The following is a 25,777-nucleotide window of genomic DNA, read 5'->3' on the forward strand; positions in this document are numbered from 1 at the left end:
CTGCATATTGCATCATCACTGCTGTCTCTTTGTGACCACATACTTTTCCTCTGAGGGAGGAAAAAACTACAAGCCCAGGGTGAAACAAATTTCCTTATTTCTCTGCTGGTTGGTGATTATTATTTTTTCCTTATCCAAATTGCATCTGAAGATATTGTCCTTGGAAGGCCTTAACTTTCTGTGGGAATCTGTGTTACCTCTCTGCCACAGGTGTTCCAGGCCTTCTCTCAGATCACAGGCAAGTGTGAAAGCTCAGCCCCCAGATAACTGAGGCTGACACTCATCCCTAAGGAAGCTGCAGGGTCAGCTTGGTTTCAGTTCGCTTTTCTTTTCTTGTATCTGGGTATTTCAATTTATTTTCCTGTGGATTCAGCTATTCTTTTAGACAAAGGTTTGCTTTATTTTGTCCAGTAGACATGTGCTTGTGGTCAAAAGATGTTCAAGTTTTCCAGTCAGCCAAAATAGCAAATAAACTATTCTTCATATGTGAAGAGTTTATATAAATTAATGAACTACCAAGCTTACAAGTGGGCAAAGGTCATAATTACAGAATTTTAAAAAGTAGAAATACAAATGTTTCGTAACATTTGGAAAGGTCAAGAAATACAATTAAAACAATAAAATAAGACATTTTTTGCCTATCAAAGACATGCATGTTTATAAAAAGGAAGAACAAGGATGGTGTCAATTGCACAGCCAGTGAATTGAGTATTGTAACCCATTCAGTGAAAACATCAATGGGTTATTTAAAAATAATTTGCTTTAAGAGCCTTATAAATATTTCTTTCCCCTGAGCTAGTATTTATACTTCTAGAAATCTACATTAAGGAAATAATACAAAATGCAGACAACCGGTAAATTTCATATTCAGAAAGAAACATGTTATTTTTTTTAAATGTATGTATCACCTTCCTTGAAATCAGGGATATTTTATTTACTGTAGTCTTCAAAATCCCAGGCATAGTCAAAGATTGCAGAGGTTGTGTAAAGGCTTAAGACACAAACACTATTAGGGAACAGTCACAGAGAATCTTACAGAAACACCCACTGAGTGGTTACAGCCCCTCAGCTTAACCCAAGCTGAGGTATAGCTTGGGAGAACAACTGGAGTGGGAACAAATGTTGGAAAACATGTACAACTATCGTGACCTTTCCTATGGTGAGCATTTTCTCATCCCCACTAGACTGAACGTGGGGCTCTGCGGTGTGCTCTCCTTGGAAGTCTGCTTTCTTCTGACACAGCTATGCCGCCTGGACTTCCCAAAGTCCAGGGAGCTCCTTTGGGTCTGTGACTGTGTGCCCTTTACCTCTGTATTCCAGTATCATATAGGGTGAACCAAAGTTGATCAATCAATGTCTGTAGAATGAATCAATGGGGCTCATGGGTAACTGTTCATCCTATAAATCTTAGGTAAGGTGGTTTGCAGGAAACCTTGTGTGGCAACCAATGGAGGAGTCTATGCATTAGGATTCCTTTGGAAGCAACTTCCCCAGCTTCCACCACTGTTGGAAAATGGTTTGTTAGAGGTCCAGGTGCATGTGGGTCAGAAGCCTTGCTGACATATCCAAGCAGACAGTCTGGAACATGCGTGTATGCTGCCTTTGGACTCTGGGACGTGTCACTGATATTCTCCAGGAAACTTGTGAAACCTCCTGTTTATAAAGGTTTCTCCATCTGTTATACTTTCTGTACTTTCCCTCCTCCAGCTCTCGGTAACACGGATGTTTGCATTCCACAGGGATTCCTGTTGCTAAAGGATCTGTTTCCTCCTGCTAGCCACCTTCATCAGCCAGAGTCCAAACCCTGACAGTGCCCACGAAGAGATCTGGTCCAAGGCACCAACCTCTTCCTCCTGGACTGAGAAAGAGCCTCCCAACTCGTCTCTCTTGACCTTGGCTTTTGCACAACTCCAATATATTGTCCACTGAAGTCAGAATAATCTAAAAACAAAGCCTGATTACATCAGGTGGTGTAAACTTACCAATGACTCCCCGTTGCCTAGAGGCTTAAATTGCTATCACGGCCTGGCATGTGGTCCCGGTCTTCCAAGTCTCAGTTTCAACCTGTTACTGCCACACCCAACACTGCCACTATGGCAAACTGTTTGTTTCAACTTCTTTTCACCCCCAACCTCCACACCTTTGTCCATGCTGGTTTCTCCACTCAGGATGTATCTTCCTCTATTGACTGGAGAATTCCTATTTTTACTTTAAAACACCGACCATATAGCCTCCCTCTTTGAAGCCCTCCTTGTCTCCCTTCAAGGCAGAATCAGGCGGCCCCTCTTCTGTGCTCCTACAGCAATTCATGTAGAACTTCTAAACAAGAGCATTTCTTTGAAACATTTGTCTTATCCACGAGTCTGCTGTTTTTCTCAGTAACATCTCCTTCACCGGACTCTCACTCCACCCTAACTGCCCGGGTTTCACCCCTTACCTGGACTGTTGCAAGAACATCTTCATGGGGTTTCCTGTCCCTGGCTTGTCCCAGCAATGTAATTGCCACACTACAGTTAAAGGAAGTCTTCTTAAACTACATTATATGATCAAGTCATTTTCTTGATTAAAATCATTGGTTGGATCCCTAATGCTTTCCACAGTAAAGCCCCAGTTCCTTCACATGTGCTGCCTAAAAGGGGGTCCCAAAGCACAGACTTAAAGGGTCTAGGGTCACTCTCAGACCCCGTAAGTCCAAGAGCTCTTGAGGCCTGTGGGCTTTGTATTGTGGTCAGCCACTGTCATTTATTGTTCTGGGAGTTAGGAAGTCACTTTGGGAATGCTCACATTTTCTGGTTCCAGACTACCCTGCCAGGCCCACTGAAGCAGCTGCTGGGAGGCCCCTATGGGCAGCACTGGGCAGGGGCAAGGAGTCTTGCCCAACTGGAAATAAGTCCTGAGACTGCTCTGACAGCTCTAATCCTAGGTGAGAGCTCTCAGAGATCCACCTTGTAGTGTGGGAAGAGATGGCCAGGGGCAGACCTGTGTTACTTATAGTTAAATGAGTACAAGCTTGCTTTGCTTTTAGTATACTGAGATTCGTGCCATGGATCATATCTGAACTATGGTTCAGTAAAATAAAAGCAGGAATGAAGCGGCAACAGGAGGCCTATGGCAAAGACCATCTGAGCGCCCTGTAACTGCAGAACACTGCCGTGTGGTCGCAGAGCAGAAAAAACTGCTTTGGTCCCACAACTCTTCACAACATAGAGTTTGTGTGAGGATCTCCTCAAGGGAGCTTATGCAAAAGATTCTGGGAAGTAATGCAATCTCTGCTCACAAGACTCTGAAGGGTCTTGGCAGATGGGAGCTGGTAAGGTCAGAAGGCCACAGGCTCTGCTTATGTTCTCACAATATGGAGCAATTCTGATGGCTCTGTGTCCACAATGCTTGGGAGATAAAAGCCCCTTGATGCATTGTGTGTGGTCAGATCTTATGGCACCTTATCCTTACCTGCTGCACCTCTCTTGCTAAAACACCTGGATAGACAATGGGTACTAAAATCTCAGTGCCCTTAGGTAGCATTTCTTAGGAGAACTACGTTTCGCCATTGAATGCTGCAGACACATGCTCTTCCTCAGCTATCCTCCTCCTCAACCCCCCTCTCCACTGCCTGCAAGGTTAACAAGAAAATTTACCTAATAAAAGCGCTTGGAGCCCAGTGCTCAATGCCAAAGCGGATCACCCTGCGAAAGAGTGAGTTGGACTCCTGGACCAATGTTGTAAAATTCTATTCTTGTGTCTTTGTCTTTATTTCTTTGCTCACTCCCTGGTCACTGCTGGGACATGGTCACTGCTGGGACATGCACAGGGTTGGGCTGGTTCCCAACATTGTAGGGTCGAGATGGGGCAGGAGCCTAGGTCCTTACCAGAGGGGCCACAGCTGCGGCTTGAATTCTGATTTGCAAGCTTTTTAAACTCCATGAGCTCCGCATGGTCCTTCTCATATGTCCTCTTTAGATTCTCCACATACTGCATCATCACTTCTGTTGCTTTCGACATGCGCTTTTCCTGCAGGCAAGAAGTGTGTGAGTACATGAGACTATTGGAAGAAAGCCTCCATTGGCACTTATTTGCTCTGAGCTAGGGTCTGGGCTAGGAGAATCAAAAGGACACAGGGACAAGACTCTGCCCTCCGAAGAGTTTGCTGTCTGCCACGTGAGCTGGGAGGTGGACTCAGCACCTGCGCTTAGGGAGAATAGAAAAGCACAGCCACCACACTGCAGATGAGAGGTAAAGGAGATTTGTTTCTGCTTACAGAGAACAGGTCAGGGGAGGCTTCATGGAGATGGAATTAAGTGGATATGGGGATGTGAGCAGCATCTGGGCACATAGACCAGGGCAGGAGGGACAGAGCATTCAAGCCAGGGAACTCTAAGAGGAGTCTAGAGGCAGGGCAGCAAAGGGCTTATATGTAGATGAGGATTTATCCTCTGGATAGGAGTCCTCTGGAGAGCAAAGAAAGGCACTATGACAAATTATGCTGGGATAATCGACATAAACCAGGGCTGTCCAGAAAGCCCAAACACTTGAGGTCCTCCTACCTATGTAGGAATCAGCAAACAGTTGGGTCTATTTATGAGTCTGGGTTGTGAAGGGCCTTGAATGCTAGACAAAGGAATTTGAATTTATCCTGAAGGAAACGGGGAGCCATTGAATATCTCCCTTAAAGTAGGAGAGTAACATAATCAGGTCACAGGTATGGGACTCAAGGGAGTGAGACTGGTGGCAGTCTGGTGGAGTGAGAGCAGCAAGGAGAGACAGGATAAAGCCTGACCTGGCCCAGGGGAGCCAGAGAGGAAGGCAAAGACTGAGGCATGGAAGCCAGGACAAGGGAGCCATTTGGAGAACGGAGCAAACAGCGTGAGTGGCAGATGGGCTGAGGTACACGTGTGGGAAGCCTGCAGACAAGGAGAACAATTTTTCTCTGCTAACACACCCCACTTAGATCCCTCAGAGGATCTAGCTGAGGCCCTGCCCGGCCACAGAGGGACACACATAGTGGCTTCACAGGAACAGGTTGCATAGCCATGTGGGGCTGAGACCAGCCACTTTTCTAGAGTCCTCCTGTGTTACTACTCCCAGCTGGAGTGACTTACTGGGCACCACTGCTGAGTCAGGTGTCCTTGTCCTGAGGGACACAGGGTGGGACGGCCCAGCGGCTGGTCCTTCTTTTATTTACCAGGAACTGCTCAGGCTTCACCATCCCAGGAACCTCCTCTCATGTAACCAGAGCAGCAGGACATAGATTGACGTCATAGCAACAGTAATAACAACATCCAAATGCTTTACAAGTACGGCAGCAACCCTCTATGGCAGATACTGTAACCATCCTCATTTTACACTTGAAAAGACTGAAGCAGAGAGACCTCAGTTAGCAGCCCAAGGTCACACAGCAAATGAAGGGTGGAGTCAGGACTGGAACTGGGACAGTGTGCTCCTGCTACCACGCCTGGGGCCAGGGCGGTGCTCTGTGTGCTTCAGGACTTCAAAGTGGCCAAGAGAGAGCCAGACCTGGGCCTGTGTCCCACTCTGCCACTCACGAGCACTTTTACTTTCTGAGACTCTGCATCTTCATCTGGGAAACAGGATATGTATAGGGCTGCTGGGTGGATTTAATGAGACAAAGCAGTTTTTCCTAAAGCATGTTTTGTCAAATACTAGCTCCATGGGAGTTGAGTGGGTATGTTTAGAGAAAAATGAAATAGAGGGGTGTGGGGGGAATTCTTCAGTGAAATACATTTGGGAACTACGTAGGTAAAGTGAACAGCCCTTTTCACCACAGGACTTCTTAAAGCCTTAATTAGGCCAATGTGTTAGAAATTTCCAAGAAAGAAAGATAGCATGCAGTAATCCTCCAGCTTGTGCATCCATGAGGAACTTTTTCCACAAAGCATCTTGAGGGTTCAGTGGTCTGCTAAAAATACTCTGAATAATACCGAAATGATGTACATAGGATGTCTGGCCCAGAGGAAGCCATCTGTGGTATCTGTGGTTGCCACTGGTCGGGTGATTTCTCTACTTAACGTAGGTGGAGCAGAGTTGGCAAGGCTGGGGGCTGGAGAGGCTCACCTGGCGGACGGCACCCACCACCTCAGCTCGGCTGGAGAGGCGGGCAGCCAGGCGGTGCAGGACAGCAATGTCCTCCAGCAACTTCTGGTAGGTCTCCCGGTGCTCACAGTGGTGCCAGAGTGAAGCTGAGGACTGAAGAGGAGTAGGAGCATCACCTGGGGTCTTCAAATAACGTTATGGACTAAATCAGCAGTCCCCAACCTTTTCGGCATCAGGGACCGGTTTCATGGAAGACAATTTTTCCACAGACCTGGCAGGGACGCTGGTTTGGGATGAAACTGCTGTACCTCAGATCATTAGATTCTCATAAGAAGGGCACCACCTAGATCCCTTGTAGGCACAGTCCTCAACAGGGTTAGTGCCCCTATGGGAATGGAATGCTGCTGCTGATCCGACAGGAGGCAGAGCTCAGGAGGTTATGCTCTCAGGCAGCTCACCTGCCGTGCAGCCCAGTTCCTAACAGGCTTTGGTTCAGTACTGGTTTGCGGCCCGGTGCAGGAGTTAGGGACCACTGGACTAAATGTTTTTTGCCCCCCCACAGTCATTTGCTGACTTTTGGGGGAACACATCCTAACTCTTCAATGTGATAGTGAAATGGGGCCCCGGTGAGGTGATTAGGTCATGAGGGTGAAGCTCCTGTGAATAGAATTATTGCTCTTATAAAAGGGACCCCAGAGAGTTCTCTTCTCTTTCTGCCATGTCATGGTGTAATGAAAAGGTGGTAGTCTGCGAGCCAGAGAGGGCCCTCACCAGAACCCAACCATGCTGGTGCCCTGATCTTGGACTTCCAGCTTCCAGAACTGTGAGAAATAAATGTTTGCTGTTCAAGCCACCCAGTCTGTGGCCCTCTGTTACAGCAACTCCAACTAACTAAGACACATACCAAGCCTAGACTCAGCTCTCACAAAACCAGCTCTGGGCCCCATCCAGGCTAAGAGAAGTGGCCTCTGCAGGGTCGTGGCCACAGCTTCTTCTGGTGCTTGTGAACATGCTATCCCTCGCTGGCCTGAAAGGAGGAGTCACACTCAGGCCACACTGTCTGCTTCTGAGAAGCTTCCAAGGGTTTGGAGGCCTTGCCCACAGCCCTGAGGGAACCAGGCTTTTGGGATCTCCGCCTCAGTTTCCCCAGCTCTGTGAGGAACACTCTGTCAGAGTCTTGGCTCATTTTTTCACTTCAGGAGACTGTACTTAGTACCTGAGAGAAGCATGACACCCTGTATAGCCCTTGGAGACAGTCCCTGCTCCAAAGGCTCCTCACATCCCAGCCCCACAATTACCGTAATGGAAGCCTTGAAGTTTTCCAGTTCCTTCTCGGTGTTCTCCTCTGTCAGGTTGCGTTCCCTTTCAGCCTGGTTAATTCTAGATTCCAGGGTGTAGCTGTCATTTCTAAAGGCCAAGGACAGTTGTACAAACACGTTCTGTTGGGAACAAGAGTGTGAGACAGGTACTAGGAGGAGTTATTGCAGAGGGCAAGGCTACAGTGTGTTTCTTGTATGAGCATTTTGCAATAGCCCCTGGACCCACCTGCTAAAGCAGCCACGTGTAAGTGAAAAGCCCACTTCACTGGAAACCACAAAAAAGATTGTGAAGCAGTAACCCAAAGTCCATGCTAGGCCCTTCCCAGAACCAGGGGGCCAAATGTATTTTACCAAGAAAATAAGAAGAGAATAACACTTTGCTTTTCACTAAATTTTAAGAAAATAACATCCTGTATCTGGGTTTAGATAAACTCAGACCAGTGCAGCTAATTGTGTAAGCATTTGGATTTATGCTTGGATGTATTGCATGAGGGGCTTTGGAGATTTTGCAAGAAAATACTGTATTGAAAGAAACTCCATGTGAGATTTAAGCACTGTTGACTTAAAGCAAACTTCAAGCAGCAACTAGTCTGAGTATTCTAAATCCTATATCAATAAACGCTTTAAGTAGCTGCTAGGAGATTAAATAAGGTCAGGTATGATTCTGTTAGGATAAGCTTTCTGGAATAAATAAATGTTTCATGCCAAAATTGCAGCCTGCACGAACAGAATTTTAAAAGGTAGTATTGATCATACATGGGATTCCCGGGATAGCAGGAAACTACTAGGGAGGAGGAATAGACAGATGGACTCCACACAGGAAGGAAGCAATGGTCTTCAATTTTACAGCCATCATCTGCCCTGAGTGGTAGCAGATTTATACCCTGTGGGGTTAGTAACCACAGGGCCTTCTGAAGTTCATGTAACATGGCCTATGGAAGGCAATCATGTCCAGATAGAGAACTGAAGGCACAGAACTGACCCGATGATGATGATGGCAGTATTGAAAACTACTCCCTATTGAGCATCTACTATATGCCAGCACAGCTATTCATTCTACAAATTCATTTAATCCCCACAATAACCCTCTGGGGTGGGAAGTGTTATACCTGTTTATGGGTAAAGAGGCCAAGACCTGAAAGGTCATTAACTTGTTCAAGATGACACAGGGAATAATGGAGCCAGGACTTAACCTTAGACTATCTGATTTGAAAGCCTGTTTTATTTCTACCATATTGAGAGCTGTGTCCATAAATATATACCTCTACAATCAGGATTTTTGGACATTAAACAGACCACCCATGGTTCATCTTCACAAATGTCAATGGGTGGGCTTTGAGCTCAGAGCCAGTGATGGAAATTTTCTGCCTTACCCAGCCTTGGTCAAGTCTATGAATAATGCTCAATTTTCTATACCTTGATTATTCCCTTAACAGCAGTGAGACATAAAGAGCTCTGAATTCAATGAGAACACTTGAATCTAGGTCTCAGTTTTGCCAAGTATGGTATCTAGAAACTTGGTGCGTTTATTTACTCAATTTTCTCCTTTGTGCTAATTCCTGCTCTACCTGCTTTTCAGAGCTGCTGGGAGGATCAGCTGAAAGGACGGCAATGAGTGTGTTATGGACTATAAGTGCCTGGGCTGTGTGCAAATTATTGATACTATCTGTGGTAGATACTTCATACTGTCTGTCTTCCTCTGCTTATCTGGTCCACATTAGCAGTTCTCACTGTCTCACCCATAAGGTCTCTTTGTCCACCACAGAATGAAATGCAGATTCCTCCCAGCTCACTCACAACCCTGCTGGGACAAGGAGGCCCCAGTAAGGAAACAGGGAAGGCCAGACTGCTGACAGCATAGTCTTCTGCCTCCGCTGAGCTGGCATTCTTGTAGCTGAAACCCTTTCCCACTAAACCAAAGCTTAGAACTTGTAGTCTGACCATTTTTCAGTAATTTTGAAATAAATTTGATACAATTGTACAGCCTCCCAGCTGATTTTGTGTGTCTAAGTTATACATTTAAAGAATATAAACAATGCCTACAGGAATGTAAAATTTCCAACTACCTTCTTCCCTCTGCCCAAATTTGTCAAAATCTTCCATGAACGGAGGTGGGAATGGGGGCCTCAGTGGTTCAAGAGGGCCGGTCATGAATGTTCATATTACCCCACAGTCACTTTCTCGTTTTTGTTTAAAAATATCAGGGCCAGAGTCTGGAGGAAGGATTGTTTTGAATAAGCCCAGTCAAGCACAGGCACTAAATTTCAAAATGCACTTGAGTCACTTACCTCAACTTCCTTTTCAGTGAGTGGAGGGGCACTGCGAAAAAAAAACAAAACACACAATTAAACTCTAAGTAACGTAGTCAATAAACCCAAAGGTGACTTGAATGACCAGCAGACCATGTGTTTCCAGGGGTGGAGTAAGCTGCGTTGGTGAGACTGAAAAGATGCAGTGTCCCCTTGCCTGTGCTCTGTCACCTGGGAGATCCTGACTCTCATTGTGCCACGATTATCAATGTGGCTTTGGACAAGTTATTTAATCTCTCTAAACCTCCACTTGCTCATCTGTAAAATGGGAATCATATCACCTACCTTGCGGAAGTATTATAAGCACTATATGTACTCATGTATGTATGTATGTATGTATGTATGTGTGTTTGTATGCATAAATATATGGCTTTCAGGAAATGTGACCTGTTCATGTTAATGATGAACTCACAGGCTTGCTATGAGAAATAAGAAAATGCATGTGATAAGGACTTCATAACTCATACACATCTACGTCCATTATAGTTGTTCTGGGGATATCCACCCAGATCTGCAAAGCCTCACCCTCCTCTGTCTCTGAGGGCTGTGACAAAGGTGCATGTGGGCAGAGAATAAATGGTAGGAGACAGTGGCCAGGATTCTTCTCCACAGCAAGAATTTCTGATGGCTAGAGTCACAGAGTGGCGAGAAAGCCCCAGATGACACAGAGGTGTCCTTTTAAGTGGTTCCCGGTCTGTGTGGTTCCCACAGCCGGAGCTCTCCAGCCATAGGCAGTCCCTGCATCTGCACGTCCACTCGGTATTGCTGCTGCTGCTGCTACTTCTCTTGCTGGTAACTAAAGCTGGCCCTATCTGAAGCCCAGTGTAAATAATGCACAGGCCCTTTCCTGTGCTGGGGCGGGGAGGCCTGGGAGGGGTCCTACCAGCGTCACAGAACTTGGCAACAGAGCATGCCATCGATAAGCTTCTCAGGAAACACAGCTTCCTCTCTTGAACAGGTGCGAAGGAACCCCAAGAGCAAAGGTAGGGGTCAGCCATCTCTGCAAGGGGCTGATTCTCACCCCTAGGGAGAAATATGAGTGCCTTCCTGTCAGGATGAGGTGACAAGACCCCATGGCCATGAAGTCAGCAGAGTCCAGAACATGGGACAAACAACTGCGGAGATGTTTGATGCTTACAGTTCTTGTCACAACTCCACTCATCAGGCCCTCACCTTAACTGTCATCTACAGGACACATACATGATTTAAATGATTTAGCAAAACTTGCTAAGTTTGTTTCTGACTCCTGGGTTGTTGGGATATTATGTGAAATGTACATATTTTCATAAATTATAAAGCAAACATTTTTCAGTTTCAATGACTCACATTCTGCTTTTTTGCTGTAGAACACACCCGCCTTATTTTTATTATATTTATTTATTTTTGGGGACAGGTCTTACTCTGCTGCCCAGGCTTGAGTGCAGTGGCAGGATCACTGCAGAGATGGCTTACTGCAGCCTTGAACTCCTGGGTTCGAGCAATCCTCCTGCCTCAGCCACCAGAGTAGCTGGGACTATGGGCATGCCACTATACTTGGCTAATTTATTTTTAATTTTTGTGGAAATGGAGTTTCACTCTGTTGTCCAGGCTGGTCTTGAACTCCTGGCCTCAAGTGATCCTCTTGTCTTGGCCTACAAAGTGCTGGGATTATAGGTGCGTGAGCCACCCCACCCAGTTAGAACATACCAACCTTATAAAAAAGCAGGGGGTGGGGGGACTCTGAGGACTCAGAGAAGTGTGATTTAGGCAAAGAAGCCACATGGCATTTTTGCGGGGAGCTGTGCCTTATAAATGGGCACAGGTACCCGAGGGCATAAGTGTGAGCCTCTAAAAGGACAGAGCATCTTTTCATGTGACCATTTGTATATCTTCTCTGAAGAAATGTCTATTTAAATCCTTTCCCCATTTTGAAAAATTGGTTATCTTTTTATTGAGTTGTAAGACTTCTTTATATGCTCTAGAAACAAGTTCCTTTTCAGATAAGTGATTTGCAAATATTTTATTCTGTGGGCTGCTTTTTCAGCTGGGTGGGTGTTTTCAGCTCAAAGATCGGGTGGGATTCTTAGTGGGCACAGCTCAGGGAGGCATGAGTGTTTTTCTTGGCATTGTGCAGCACAAAAAGTTTTTATTTTGAGGAAGTACTACTTATTTTTTAAATCTTGTCTCTTGTGTTTTTGGTGCTGTATCTAAAAAACCCAAAGACATGAAGACTTACTTGTACTTTTTCTTTGAAGAGTTTTATAGTGTTCTCTCTGACAGTTAGGTCTGTGATCCATTATGAGTTAATTTGTGTGTTCTGTGTGAGGTAGGGGTCCAACTTCACTCTTTTGTGAAGTTGTTCCAGCACTATGTATTAAAATTACGATTTTTGTCCTCTGTGAATCTTACCAAAATCCTTGCATGAGTGGCTTTTTGTCATCTGTCATTTTCACATCTCAAATTATTACTTTATCACAGAGGCCTTCTTTGACCTCCTACCCAATGTTCCATTCTCATGTAATTCTCTAGATGTGCCCTATTTTATGGTCTTTCTACCAACTTTACTCTTTCAAATCATTCATTTGGTTACTTAAATATTATTTGTACTTTGGGAGGCTGAGGTGGAAGAATTACATGAGGCCAGGAGTTCAAGATTATCTTGGGCAATATAGCAAGACCCTATCACTACAAAAATTTTTTAAAACTTAACTAGACCTTGGTTTAAAATGAGGCCAGGCCATTTGCTACTTCTGTAACCTTGAGCAAGTGACTTAACCTTGCTGAGCCTTGGTTTATCCACATGTAAAATGAGATGTGTATCTGGGATTGAAACCCATGTCTGCTAGCCCAAACCCCATTCTCTGCTGCCACGAGCTTCCTGCGATGCTCATGCCTTCAGGAGTTGTGCCCACCTAAGAGTCCCACCTGGTCTTTGAGTTGAAAACACCCAGCCTGGGTGTTTTCATTAATCTTTTTGTTTTGAGTACATTATTCCTATCTACAATTGGACTCTGGCCCTTCTGGGGTCAAGAATGAAGACTGGTGTTCCCTGTGGGACACAGGGGCTGCTCGGTACAGGGTCTTCTGTAACGCACATCCCGATTTTACCTTCCAGGGAGACTCTTGTGGATCCGCAGTTTGCGCAGCAGCACATCAGAAATATTAGGCATGACGTCTAAGCCACTCTTTGACTCTTCTTCCTCAATAGCTGGGGAGAGTTCAGAAGGAAGCCCTGAAAAAAAAAGTGCTTACTTACAAAATGTCTGTTTGAAATCACAGTAGTACTGTTGGCAGCTAGTTCAGGGGGCAAGGAAGAGCTTTAACATTTATTAAGTATCAACAAAAGGAGCGAACTCTGCAGTTCTCAGGACCTTCAGTGCCTGAGGCTCCCGTCTGCAGAAGGAGTCTGACATCTTACAGAGAACATATGCACACTACTCCGATCTCACGATTATCAACAACGAAATTGATGAGACAATCAGACATCTGGAGGAAGCTGTTGAGCTTGTGTGCACAGCCCCACAGTGGGTCCCTGTCTCCTGGGTCTATTAGGCCTCTCCCCAGATATATGAGCATAACTGGGAGCACCTCATACATGGAAAAGCCTCTTTGTTATCTGCCTTGTGTCAGCAGGTCATGGTCCCTAGAGACTACCTAGTTGTAGTGTGACCTACATTTATAATTATTGTCATGTCCAAATAGATAGGAGGAGAAAAACAATTACACACTAATTTAAAGAGACAGTATCTTTTTTAATCAGTTCTCCTAAACTTTAATAAAATGTATCTTTAAATGTATGTATTATTCAATCCTTTGGAATGTTATATTTTTGGAAATCATAGCTTTTTATTTCCAAGGCCCCTAAAATCTGCACAAAATAGATGCTGCTTTCTATAATCTATTTTAATAATAATAAACAATGATTCTGTTACCTTGACTGGGGGTGGAACACTACGTTCTTTTCAGGGTCTGATTTTATGGACTGGAATATCTTGCTTTCCTTTATTTGAAATAATTAGTGTAGTGATTACAAAACAGTCATAAATTTTTTAAAGGCCTTTTCTCTCTCTCTCTTTTTTTTAGAATAGTATTTTTTTAAGTCCTTTATGTAACATCCAGATACTGTGATACTGTCTCTTTGAAGCACCCTGTAAACCTTTTAGAGATTTGAAGTTGGGTCTTGACTCTTAATGCATGTGGACAGTCACGAGCGTTTATGCTGTCAGTGTGTCTGTGTTGGACAAAACAATCTGTAATCTACAGCAAAGTACATTCTACATTCCGCTCATGGGGCACACCCAGGGGAATAAGAATAAAATGTTATTATGACTAAGTTGTAAACCTATGCACATCCCTTGCATTTTGGGCAACTTTTTAACAAAAAAAGAAACTGATTTTTATTAATAATAATCATGTAGTGAAATGTGTTTGTAATTTTGTCTCAGGTTAATTTGTTGTAAGGTGGGGGGAATTGCTGGTTTCACCATTTCAGATATGTGTTGTCTAAAAGTATTAACATTTTAATTAAGCAAAGAAATGAGGATTTTTAATCTGTATGTAATTGTTTTAAAGCACCCATTTTAAGAGAAAATACTGTGCAATGAAGAAACCAGTTTAGGCATTTGCCATAAACTGAAATATTCCAAGACAATAATCTATAACAGCCCTGTAAATTCCTTTAAAATGATAACTAACAGGACAGTTTAACCAATTTTTAAAAATATACTTCCTTTTATGTGTTCAATAAAAAAAACATTTATAAGTATCTAGTTCTACGTTAATGGCTTAATTGTTATATTATCCTCACAATGAGCTAGAATTTAGTCATCTCATTTTACATGTGGATAAACCAAGGCTCAGCAAGGTTAAGTCACTTGCTCAAGGTTACAGAAGTAGCAAATGGCCTGGCCTCACTTTAAACCAAGGTCTACCTGCTTCAAATGTTATGTTCTTCCCTTTGCTTCCCACAATATTAAGCTGGCAATTGGAAGCTGGTTGGCTGTTTGGCTATAATATTTGGGAATAAAATCTGCTCCTTGGTGGGCTTCTCAGGAGACCTGCTGTTCAATTATTCCTCCTCGGATAAATTAAAATGTCCCATATTCTGTATCCTACTTAGAAATCAGCATCTGATTCCATACCCCGTAGATAAGAGATTTTCCAGCATAAACCTAAGGTTGCTAGATCTTTTACAGATCTCAGAAACATAAATGCCTACTCCTAGTCAACAGAGCCAATGGACAGTTTTTTGTGTTTTTTGTTTTTGTTTTTGTTTTTGTTTTTTTTTAACCTTCTAAAACTACCTTGGGTCTGGGCTTTGAAGAAGGAATGAAAAAACCAAGTATTCACTTCCGCATAAATCTCCTGTTTGAAAACAGCTCCTGTGCCTCTCTACAGCTTCTCTTCTTCAGACTCTAGCTCCACTTTTGCAACAGTTCGTTGTGGTCCACTGTGGCCCATAACCTCAAGACATCGTCCCATTCCCACACACATTCTGGTTTGTTGCTGTCCCAGAGGCTCAGATGTTCTCTAACAAGCTCTTAGCACAGAAAGACTTTGGTAAATATCCCTGGCATTGCTGTTTGCTATTCATGCAGCATAGATTTTGTGTGCCTGACTATGGGCTTACAGTATACTTGGCATTAAGCAAAACTCTCAACCTCCTTAGTTGAGCCAAATCAGGTATCCTTGTCCTGTACAGTGGTTACTTTCCATTTTTATGCAGAACTTCATATTTATCCATGTTGTACTCTTTCTTGTGGATTTCAACCTAGCAGCTTTCCAATCTGCTCAATCATTTTCTGGGATCCTAGGCTAGGCTAGAGACCAGGACTATAGGCATAGCTGTAGCCATCTAAAGAGTTAAGATTGGGAATCATGTGAATAGAAAGAAGCCTCACCAAGGGAGACAAGAGGATATCTAGTTTGGCTCAAGGTAAAAAATGTTTAAATACTCTGAGCTTGCCAACAACAAAATGGTAGGCATGTATTCCTTGGTACTAAGGTATCCAAGGAAGCTGGAGGATCATCTGTCAGAGATTGTTAGTCAGCAGTTTTTCTTTGGATTTAAGATTGAATGAGAAGTTCTCTTAGCTACCTGTCACGTCTCTGGTTCTGTCCTGGCATTTACTGCCCTCTGACAAGGTTTCCACGGTGAACCTTGTGGTACCTCTGACATCATTCTACCTTTATGTATGTATCCCTATCACACTCGACAGAGAGTCAATTGAGCAGCAAGCTCCTGAGATAGCTATGGGAAGATTGAAACATATGAGGTCTAATAATGAAGTGAAATCCATACCAGGGTTTTGCATGGAAAAGTTTCCCAAAATAGTGCCTGAAGGGTAATGCCAGAATTGGTGGATCTAGGAACCAATCACCTTCCTCCTGAATTCAACCAAATTAACAACAAAAAATTTCAAAACTAGTAAAAAATATACCAGAAACTCTAAAATACAAGAAAAGGCAATAGTCTTAAAATAGTGACTAGTAGGTGAGGTGGCTCACGCCTGTAATCCCAGCACTTTGGGAGGCCAAGGCGGGCAGATCACCTGAGGTTGGGAGTTCAAGACCAGCCTGACCAACATGGAAAAAGCCCAACTCTACTAGAAATACAAAATTAGCCAGGTGTGGTGATGCATGCCTGTAATCTTAGCTACTTGAAAGGCTGAGGCAAGAGAATTGCTTGAACCCAGGAGGCAGAGGTTGCTGTGAGCCAAGATTGCAATTGTACTCCAGCCTGGGAAACAAGAGTGAAACTCCATCCCCAACCCCCACAAAAAATAGTGACTAGATACAGATCAAAATTACTAGAAATAAACATAGAGCTCCCATCATGATAACCCTTTATTCTTCTTCTTCAAAGAATCAGTATGGAAAGGAAGATGGGAGAGAAAAAATTCTTACAAAGAGTGCAATACCACAGAATAGAGAGGGAAAGGGATGGAGGAGGCAAGCAGGCAGTTGGCAGAGGATATTCAGAAAGTTTCCCTAGAATAGAAGGTTCTCCCTTCCATCTTACCAACATTTCAAAGAGGGGAAAAAACTGCCTGGGCTGCCTGCCATTTTGCTTTTCTTACTGATGAAAAGAGAGCGAAGGCAGAATGATCTCACCATATTCTATCAGAGTGGATTATCTTGAATGATGTGAAGGGATTTACCAGGAAGAAAGAGTAAAGATAAAGTAAATAAAACATGCCCCTCTGAAGGAGTGAATGTCAGGAGACACATGGAGAGCCCCAACCACCAGGTACTCCCCCAACTCCTGAAAAACAGTGGCTAAACTCCATGGATTATCTCTTTTCCTTCCTTTCCTGGTAGAGGAATGAGTGGCTGTTGGGAAGCACTGGGTCAAGTCTAGAAAATAAACTCACCAACAGCTTGTCTCTACAATTCCAACCTAAATTGGTGAAACAATCTGAAACCCACTACTAACCACCTCCACAGGAATAAAATATGCCCCCAATTTGGTATAACAAACTCATGTTTTGGACTATGAACAGAGTTATGGAAAAAGAGCAGAAACCAATTCTACAAACATCTCTATCTTAACTTCCCCTTTTCCTCACCACCGAAGCAGTAACAAAACAAACATAAAATATACGCTCCTCAACTAAAGCACTAAAGGGAAGGCAAAGAGATCTCAGCTAGGTAGACAGGAGTCAACAAAAATTAACCTACAATAGAGTATATCTAGGGAAAGGGCATCAAGGTCTAAGTGTGCAAATCAAAAAGAAATAAGAGGAAAACAGATGGCATGGCAACTATACAAAAATACTATAGCCAAAAGAGGAAGGAAAGTAGAAAGGAAGGAAAAGGGAAACATGCAGGAGACAGATGTGAAGATGGAAACATAGTCGCAAGAAATACATCAAAAAATGCAAAAGTACACTTCTGTGCAAATATGTACCACAAATACTTTGACTCTAGAAAAAAATATGAACCTGAAAAAAAATTAAGAAATTAGAATTGGGATGAGAAGATCATGCAAAGATGGAAGATGATTGCTATTTAATGAAACAAATTGAAGACCAAAATAAAGGGACTAATCAAGAAATTGGGAAATATACAACCAACCAATTTATTGGGGAAATGAAGAAATAAAACATAGAGCTTCAAACTGAATTAGAGGAGGGTGGTAGAGATTGGGTAATCACAAGGAATGCAAAGAAGGAAAGAAAGATTGAAGTATGTAGAGATAAAATAATGGACCTGGAGTTGAGACACTGATGACCATCTATGCATTATGTTGTCTCTAAAGCAGTGAACAAAATAAATGGAACAAAAGACATATTCAAAGATGTAACAGAAGAAAAATTTTCCTCACTTGAGGGGAAAGCTGAACCCTTCAGGTTGACCACACCATGTTAAAAAATATATTCAAATGCTTCATACAAAAAAAAAAAAAAAAAAGAAAAACATCTACAAGGGAAGGTGAAGATAAGAGGTGCTGGAAATTAGCTGGTCCCAGCCTTCTCCATAACTTTGAATATAATGGAGGAATATCTACACAGTTCCAAGGAAAACTGTCACCCAAGAATTTTGTAACCATGCAAGCTGTTCTCCAAGAATATGACACATTTTTTCAAACGTGATAGAACTCAGGGAACATAGCACCTCTGAACTCTTCCAGGAAAACTGTTGGAAAACAAAATCCAGCAAAAAGAGACATAAATCAGAATAAATTTGGGCAAGACGAGCCATGGTAAAGGGACCCGTGGAGAGCATGAAATCCTTTTACATTTAAGTCTAAGGCTGAATAACTGTGGAAACTATGGTTACAGAATATGGAATGTAAATGTTATAAACTTGATGATGTACAAAGAAAAATTCAAGATGTGTAGAGTTAGAAATGGAAAGGTAGGAAGAAATGTGAAGGTGGGAAGATACTCGGCCATTCTCATATTCTCCTGTAGGAAGCCAGTGGGTATTACTGTAGGGACTACATGTTCTTATCTTTTGTATTCTTCATGTTCTGGCACCAGGTGCCTTAATCCTGGAAAGTCAGCCCCTCTCAAGGCTAGCTAATTCCTAGAGTTAGGACGCAACTCTCCTTCAAGTGTGTCTTTGAAATACAAACCAACCAATCCAGAACACACACCTGCAAACCTCTCCTTTATCAAATTCTCACACACCAAGCCAATACTCCCCTGGCCCTAAATCACCCCAGGGCCAGGTACATGACAACCAGGGGCCACCCCTATAGCCTAAAGCCTACCAAAATTATTCAAACTACCCAACCCTAAACGTATTCAGGGTAGCTACCCTGCTTCTACCTTTCTTCCCCAAGACAACCCCAGTAAAGGCTTGGAGCCATCTCTCCCCTCACCACTTGTTCCTTCTGACCCACCCTGGTCCTTCCCCAAGGGGCCCTGTGTGATGTGCCATGCATCCTGCTATTAGGGATCTATGAATATAAACCTATTCCTTCATGAGAATCATCTCCAAGTCTCTGTGCCATACCATACCTGATTAAAACAAATGCTAGGTCCAAAGTTTAGATCAAATTTAAAACCTACAATGCAAAAAGAACTACCTCAGTAACTTCAAACCCTTTATGCATTTCATAATACATTTTGGCACTTTTAGAGACCAATTTCTCTCTTTGGAGGAAGCAATTACCAAAATTCAGCAAGTCCTACAGTTTCACTTCACTTCACTTCACTTCAAGTTCAATTAAATTTTAATACTTTCAATTTCAAAAAAGTATATCTAGTACAATCTCCCTCTTTTTCCTTTCCTCCTTCTGCATTCGTGGGGAAGGAGGTGTTGAGTGTAAGCTATTTTTACTTTCTTCCTTGTATTTTTCACTATTGTTTGAATTTTTAGATAATAAACATAAGCCACTTTCAACAAAAGTAACAACATTATTTTCAAATATATCTCCCTGTACTAGCGCATTCCAGTGAAAATATTTGTTTCTGGCCATGTCAGAAACTTAGAAAAATAGCTTTTGGGGCTCTGGTTAAAGATTCTCTGAGTTCCAGGATGGCTCCCAAAAGTCAACGCTGTCACTGGGGGGTAAACTTTCTTTACCTCTTTCTTCTCAGGGAAGCTTCTTTCCTGCCTGAGACCTGAGGCTCTGAGCCTTGACCTGGGGATTTTCTCAGGACTGTCCATTTGATGTACTTCTCTGCCTCAGCCTACGTGTCCCTCAAAATCCAAGTTCAGAAAGCCAACTACCTCCTAGGCATCACCACCTAGATAAGGAGAATAAAAATCATCTCAAGAGCTACCATTTACTGAACTATGCAGTAGATACACTGTTATTTCTTACAATATCCTTGTAAAGTAAATATTGCTGAGCTCATTTTCTGGAGAAACTGAAGCTCAGCTAAGCTAAAATGATTTTCTAGGGTCCAGCTCATCAGCAGTAGAGCCATAATGCAAAACCAGATTTGTCTGTTGCATTCGAGCTGCTTTCCATGGGCATTTGACATGTCCAATCTCAAATTCACGGTCTTCCTTCTCAAGCAAATTCCTCCTCCTGTCTTACAACTCATCACCCTCACAGCCACGCAGACAGGTACCTGGTGGTATTCCTGGTCTGCCTCTCAACTCCATCTCCTCATCAAGTCCCAACAAGCTGATCTCCAACAGCCATCAAACTGTACTATCCACATTCACTACCACCTCATCACCTCTCACCAGGCTATTTCCCTGTCTTTTTTTTTTTTTTTTTTTTTGAGAGGGATTTTCGCTCTTGTTACCCAGGCTGGAGTGCAATGGCGCGATCTCGGCTTACCACATCCTCCGCCTCCTGGGTTCAGGCAATTCTCCTGCCTCAGCCTCCCGAGTAGCTGGGACTACAGGCATGCACCACCATGCCCAGCTAATTTTTTGTATTTTTAGTAGAGACAGGGTTTCACCATGTCGACCAGGATTTCCCTGTCCTTTTACCTGGTGTCTCCCTGTCTCCTGTTTCAGGACAGCTCTGACAATCTGTCCAGAAGAATTATTCTAAAATATGTATTTGATCCTGAGGCTTCCTTACCTGTAGCCTTCTCTGACTTCCAAAGTGTCCTAAATGAAATTCAAACTCACTAATTGGCCCTGAGAGCCTTCACTTTCCCTGGTCCCAGCCCACTGTACCCACCTTGCTGCCCATCTCTTTGGGACACGTAGCTCACACTTGGTTCACATGGCATTCCCTCTGTTCCTGAAATATGCCAATCACTAGAAGATGCCTACATGCCTTTGCTTCTGCTGTCCCTTGCCTGGAATGACTTTCTCTTCCCCAGCTCAAGGTGTCTCCTCCTGAAAACCTTCCCTGACTCAATCCCACTAAGCTAGCTGCTTCTTTCTCTTTGTTCCTAGGTACTTTATGGCCTGTTAAAGTTTTATCACAATTTATCATAGTAACTTTGTCTGTCCTTATGTTTCCTCTCCTAGACAGTGAAGGTGAGCTCATTCCTTTATCTATTTATTTAACGTTTATTGAGTGCTTACTATGTCCCTGGCAATGAGCTGGGAGCTAGAGATATAATGCAAAGCACAACTGACATGCCACATCCTCTGAAGCTCATTATTCAGGGGGACAGAGAATTAATCAGAAACATCCAAACAATTTCACACTGAGAGATTTCAGAAAGGAGAAAGAATCTGAAGGTACCAGAAAAGCCTTCCCCAAAAAGGTGACATGAGCAGATATCTAAAGATTGAGTGGGAGTTCATTGGGCAAAGAAGGAGAGAGGAAGAGTATTCCATGCAGAAGACAGCATGTGCCGTGCCTAAGAAGAGGAAAGAATGAGCTGCTGAAGGAAGGCCAAGATATTGTGCGTGAGAGAGTGTGGCCCTAGAATATGCTGGGGAAGTGGGTGGGGTTAACCACCTAGGGCCTTGTAGGTTCTACTGAGGATTCAAGTGCTCTTCCTAAGAGCAGAACGAAGCCTCTGAACATGTTGAAACAGATTTGCCTTTTAGAGATCCCTGTGGCTGCTGTGTTGGCCATGGTATGAGCTGGGTTGAGGGTTGGGAGTACAGGGAGAGGGACCAGGTTGGAGGCTGTTGAGATAGCCAAAGGGACTGATAATAGCAGCTGGGACAAGACCCTCTCCCTGATAGTGGGACCTGAACCCTTTTCACTTAATGCATCCCCAACACACAGCCTAAGAACTGGCCCACAGCCAGCCTCACATCTTTGGCTTGAAATAACCTACAAATGATCAAAGACCAAAGCAGCATACAACATAGTTCCTGAGAAGGGAACTGACTGGGTTGTTGGAAAGACCAGATACAGCACAGAAATGAGCCTCCCAGTCCTCACAAACTGAAGGAGAGCCAAAATTCTTCAGACTCCAGAATGTTCTGATAAGAATCTTTTCCTATCTCTCAAAGGAACAGCCAATAAGCATCCTAAGAGACTGGAGTTTTCCCCATGAGCTCATATGCAGGGTTGAATTTAGAGCCTATAAATACAATCTGAGCCAGCTCTCATAAAATGCTCCCAAAGCCTTTTATCCTGGGTATGTATGGGAGGGGATGGGGCTCTTTGATGGGATGTTCAGAATGTAAGAAAAGAAAGTCACAAGTCCGCAAGTATTCACTGAACACGGATGGTTGCCCAGCACATCTCTAGCACTGTGCAGCACAGTGTATAAGAATCTTCCATTTGGCTGACAAGATAGAGTTCTATGACCCAAATGACAGAAATGAAAATGTATGCTAGGTTCCTGCTGGGATAAAGACCAGTATCACATGCAAACATTACAGCAGCTTAGTGAAGTAGGTACTATTATTAACCTCCTTTTAAAGATGAACAAACAGAAGCATGGAGAGAATCAGAACCTTGACCAAGGCAATGCAGCTGGTGAGTGATGAAATTTGAGCTCTTAACCATCCAGACCCTGAAACTGAGAGAAAATGAGATGGAGTGTATATTATTGGACACTGACCATGGTTAATTTTATTTTTAAAGTTTCATGCTTATAGGAGTCAAATTCATTTGCCTGATAATTTTACTTCTAAGATCCATCTTATGTCCTATTAATGTCGAACAATAAAGTTTTGCTGTAGGTAGTAGATGTCAAAATTGGTATAATTTTTGTAAGCTAATCTGGCAGTATGCTCATATACACTTAAATGTAAATACTTTCAACCAATCAGTTGCTCTTCTAGAATAACAGCCCATAGAAAAAACAGATTTATATAAAGATATATGTGAGAGAGTATTTATTATAACATTGTTTTCAATAGAGAAAAAAGTGGAAATAACAAATATTAATGATAGGTCAAACAATATAGTGTTTCTTACCTAATACTATAAAACAGTTAAAAATGTTTAAAGTTCCATATGCTTTAAATGAGAAACTGTCTAAAGTATGTTGTTTAGTAGAAAAGACAATGTGACAGAGGAACCTCGTCATCTAACATGTCTTCTCCACCTTTCATGTGAATGGAGTTTAATTTGAGCATACGGCCAGCTGTCCTGCCAGCAACCGCATTCCCCAGCTTCCCTTGCTGCTAGGTATGGACACGTGACCTGTCTTATCACCCTTGCAGTGGGAGCTGAAGGGGTATGTGCAACTCCCATGCTAAGAAAAGAAGCCTGGACTTCCATTCTCTCTCCCTCCCCCACATGGGAACCCAGATTTGCCCCTGTCTCAAGTCCAATATCTCAGGGCATGGCAAAATGACAACAGGGAAGGAGTGAGGGTCCCCAAATGATCATATGGAGCATGGCCTGATGCTAACCTGATCAGCTCACTTGAGAGTGAAACAATCTTCTCTCTCCTATACGTTATTGTATTTGGGGCCTCTATGTCACAGTAACTTAGATGTTATCTTAACTAATGCAGGAAAGTTGCAGAGTAAAAGAGATACTGATATAGAGAATTTGGTAGTACATAGAAAAGAAATACACTATGATGAAATGAGTTTCATTGTAATACCACAAGGGTTTATTTTTATGGAAAAGTATTTTTATATATGGAAAATATTTAATATATTAAATATAATACATGATTTTTTCAGGAGATAGCCACAGCACATTTAATAAAATTCAACATATATCTTGAAACTTGAAAAAGATTTCCTTAAATAAAAAGTAAAAATAATTCTGTATTTAATACTTTAAATTAACTATTCTATATTTTAGTTTATAATATAAAATAAATATAAAATAAAATTTGAAATTGTACCTCTAGTAACAAGATACAACATGATGCTTGAGAAAAAAATATAAAAAACAATCAGTTTAAAAGAGAAACAAGGCAAATGTTCTCCCTATCACCCTTATTAGGATATGTTGCCAAAGTAATAAAATACATACAGATATGCACTGAGAAATACACTCACACACAAGCATACAACTAAGACAAATGGCAAATTGAATAAAATAAAAATAACAGGTTTGATTGTGAGTTTGAAAAAGAAAGGGGTTCTGCAAAATGGTCAAGAGCCTTTTAAGTTAGACACATCCAGGTTCCAGTTCTGGCTTCAGCAATTAATAACCACGTGTCTTTAACTTCCCCAAGCCTCAATTTCCTTATTTGTAAAATGAGTATAGACAAGCCGCCTCCCAAGATTGTTGTGAGCATTAAGAGAAGTATCATCAAGTGCTCAGCATGATATCTGGCATGTAGTAATCACTCTAGTAATAATAATCACACTGATAAATCACTGCAGTAATCACTCTACCATTTGTTAACAAATTTATTATGCAAGAAACATGTATGACACCAAGCAGCATTCACTTATGCCACAAATTGTCAGCTAGAAAATCTAATACAAAAAGAGTCTTAAACAAAAATATAAGCTACAAAGAATGTGCTCCAGTAAGAGATATGGAAGATACATACAAAGAATCTTAAGTCTTTTAGAGGAGAAAGAAAGAAATATGTAAACTAACAGAGAGACAAACCATGTGCCTGAATGAGAACTGTTTGCAAAGTAAGTACTTTAAAGGTCTATAAACTGTAAAGCAAACAAAACTTGGACAGTTCTCCCAGATTCAATGTGTAGGTTTACAGCAATCACAATGTTATACAAAATGGTATAAATTTCAAATGGGAATGGAGGCCCACAGAGGTTGAGGAACACATTTAAGGAATCTGTTAGTTGGTGTCTGGACTAGGACATGAGCGCAAATCTTCTGACTTGCCCAGTTGCTCTGTCTGTTATTTTGCACTGAATCTCCTCATCTAGAATATTAATGAATAGCCTGAAAAAGAAGAGCAATGAGGAAGAACTAACCCCATTGCACACTAAAACATATTATAAGGCAGCAGTAATTAAAATGGTGTGGTACTGATCTGAATAAAACACAATCAGGAGCCCAGAAATAGTTTTTGATGTGTGTATAAAAAAGAATGCAACATATGACTAAGCCACAAGAGAAATATAAACACTATTAAAATATTATTGAGGTAACAGAATCTTAAATCTTAAAATACATATGTATTAAAATAAATTTCAGAGGTATTAGCAAAATAAATATAAATAAACTATAAACTACTAAAAAATAGACCTGTTATTACAACTGGGGAGAAGTAGTATTTGTATAATGATTGAAATAATAGAAAACTTCTCAAAGGGAAAGATAGGCAAACATGATTATATAAAATCTTTACAATTCCTCTAAAACAACACAAAACTTATTAAAAAGCAAAAAAAAAAAAAAAAGATTGAATAAAAATATATTAAAATACAGCCCCCAAAAGAAATAAAGCCAGTTAAGGGCTAATATTTATAATGTATCAAGTTTACATATATTACCAACAAAAAACAAACAAATCAATGAAAAACCCCAGATCCAAATGGATACACAGGCAAAGAAGGAGAACTTAACTCATCCAATAAGAAAATAAAGTGAATATTTTAACATTTTAACTTTGAGCTTCCTAGCAAATTAATTGAAATAATAATGAAATTTCATACTACTAATAAAGTTATAACAATAATTATTGCTTATTCTAACTATAGTCTGAATAATAAGGAGCAAATGCAAACGCCAGTGCTGGTAATGCCTAAGAGAAAGATGTCCATTCAGTCTTTGTCAGTAGCATTATTCATTGTAAGTAATTTGGGAAATGCAAATGCATCTACTCTCTAATCTTGTGAGTCTCAAGTCTGAACATTTATCTCAAGGGAATAATTTAAAGGAAGAAAGAAAAAAACCAGTCC

The 25,777-nt window shown here is 42.0% G+C and overlaps 1 protein-coding gene across 18 annotated transcripts in view; it reads right to left on the reverse strand.

Moving 5' to 3' along the window:
- The window catches only part of IRAG1 (inositol 1,4,5-triphosphate receptor associated 1), a 121,310-nt gene that overhangs the window by 25,314 nt on the left and 70,219 nt on the right, over positions 1–25,777 (reverse strand). For all 18 annotated transcript variants that reach the window (XM_035265761.3, XM_078340494.1, XM_002755047.5 and 15 more), the window contains 5 exons: positions 12,764–12,887; positions 9,656–9,686; positions 7,347–7,487; positions 6,070–6,201; positions 3,867–4,008 (listed from right to left, as the gene is read on the reverse strand). In XM_035265761.3, the coding sequence (XP_035121652.1) occupies positions 3,867–4,008; positions 6,070–6,201; positions 7,347–7,487; positions 9,656–9,686; positions 12,764–12,887 (570 nt within the window). The remainder of the gene's footprint in view (positions 1–3,866; positions 4,009–6,069; positions 6,202–7,346; positions 7,488–9,655; positions 9,687–12,763; positions 12,888–25,777) is intronic.

Source organism: Callithrix jacchus, chromosome 10 (assembly GCF_049354715.1).
Source record: "Callithrix jacchus isolate 240 chromosome 10, calJac240_pri, whole genome shotgun sequence".
Taxonomy (NCBI): Eukaryota; Metazoa; Chordata; class Mammalia; order Primates; family Cebidae; genus Callithrix; species Callithrix jacchus.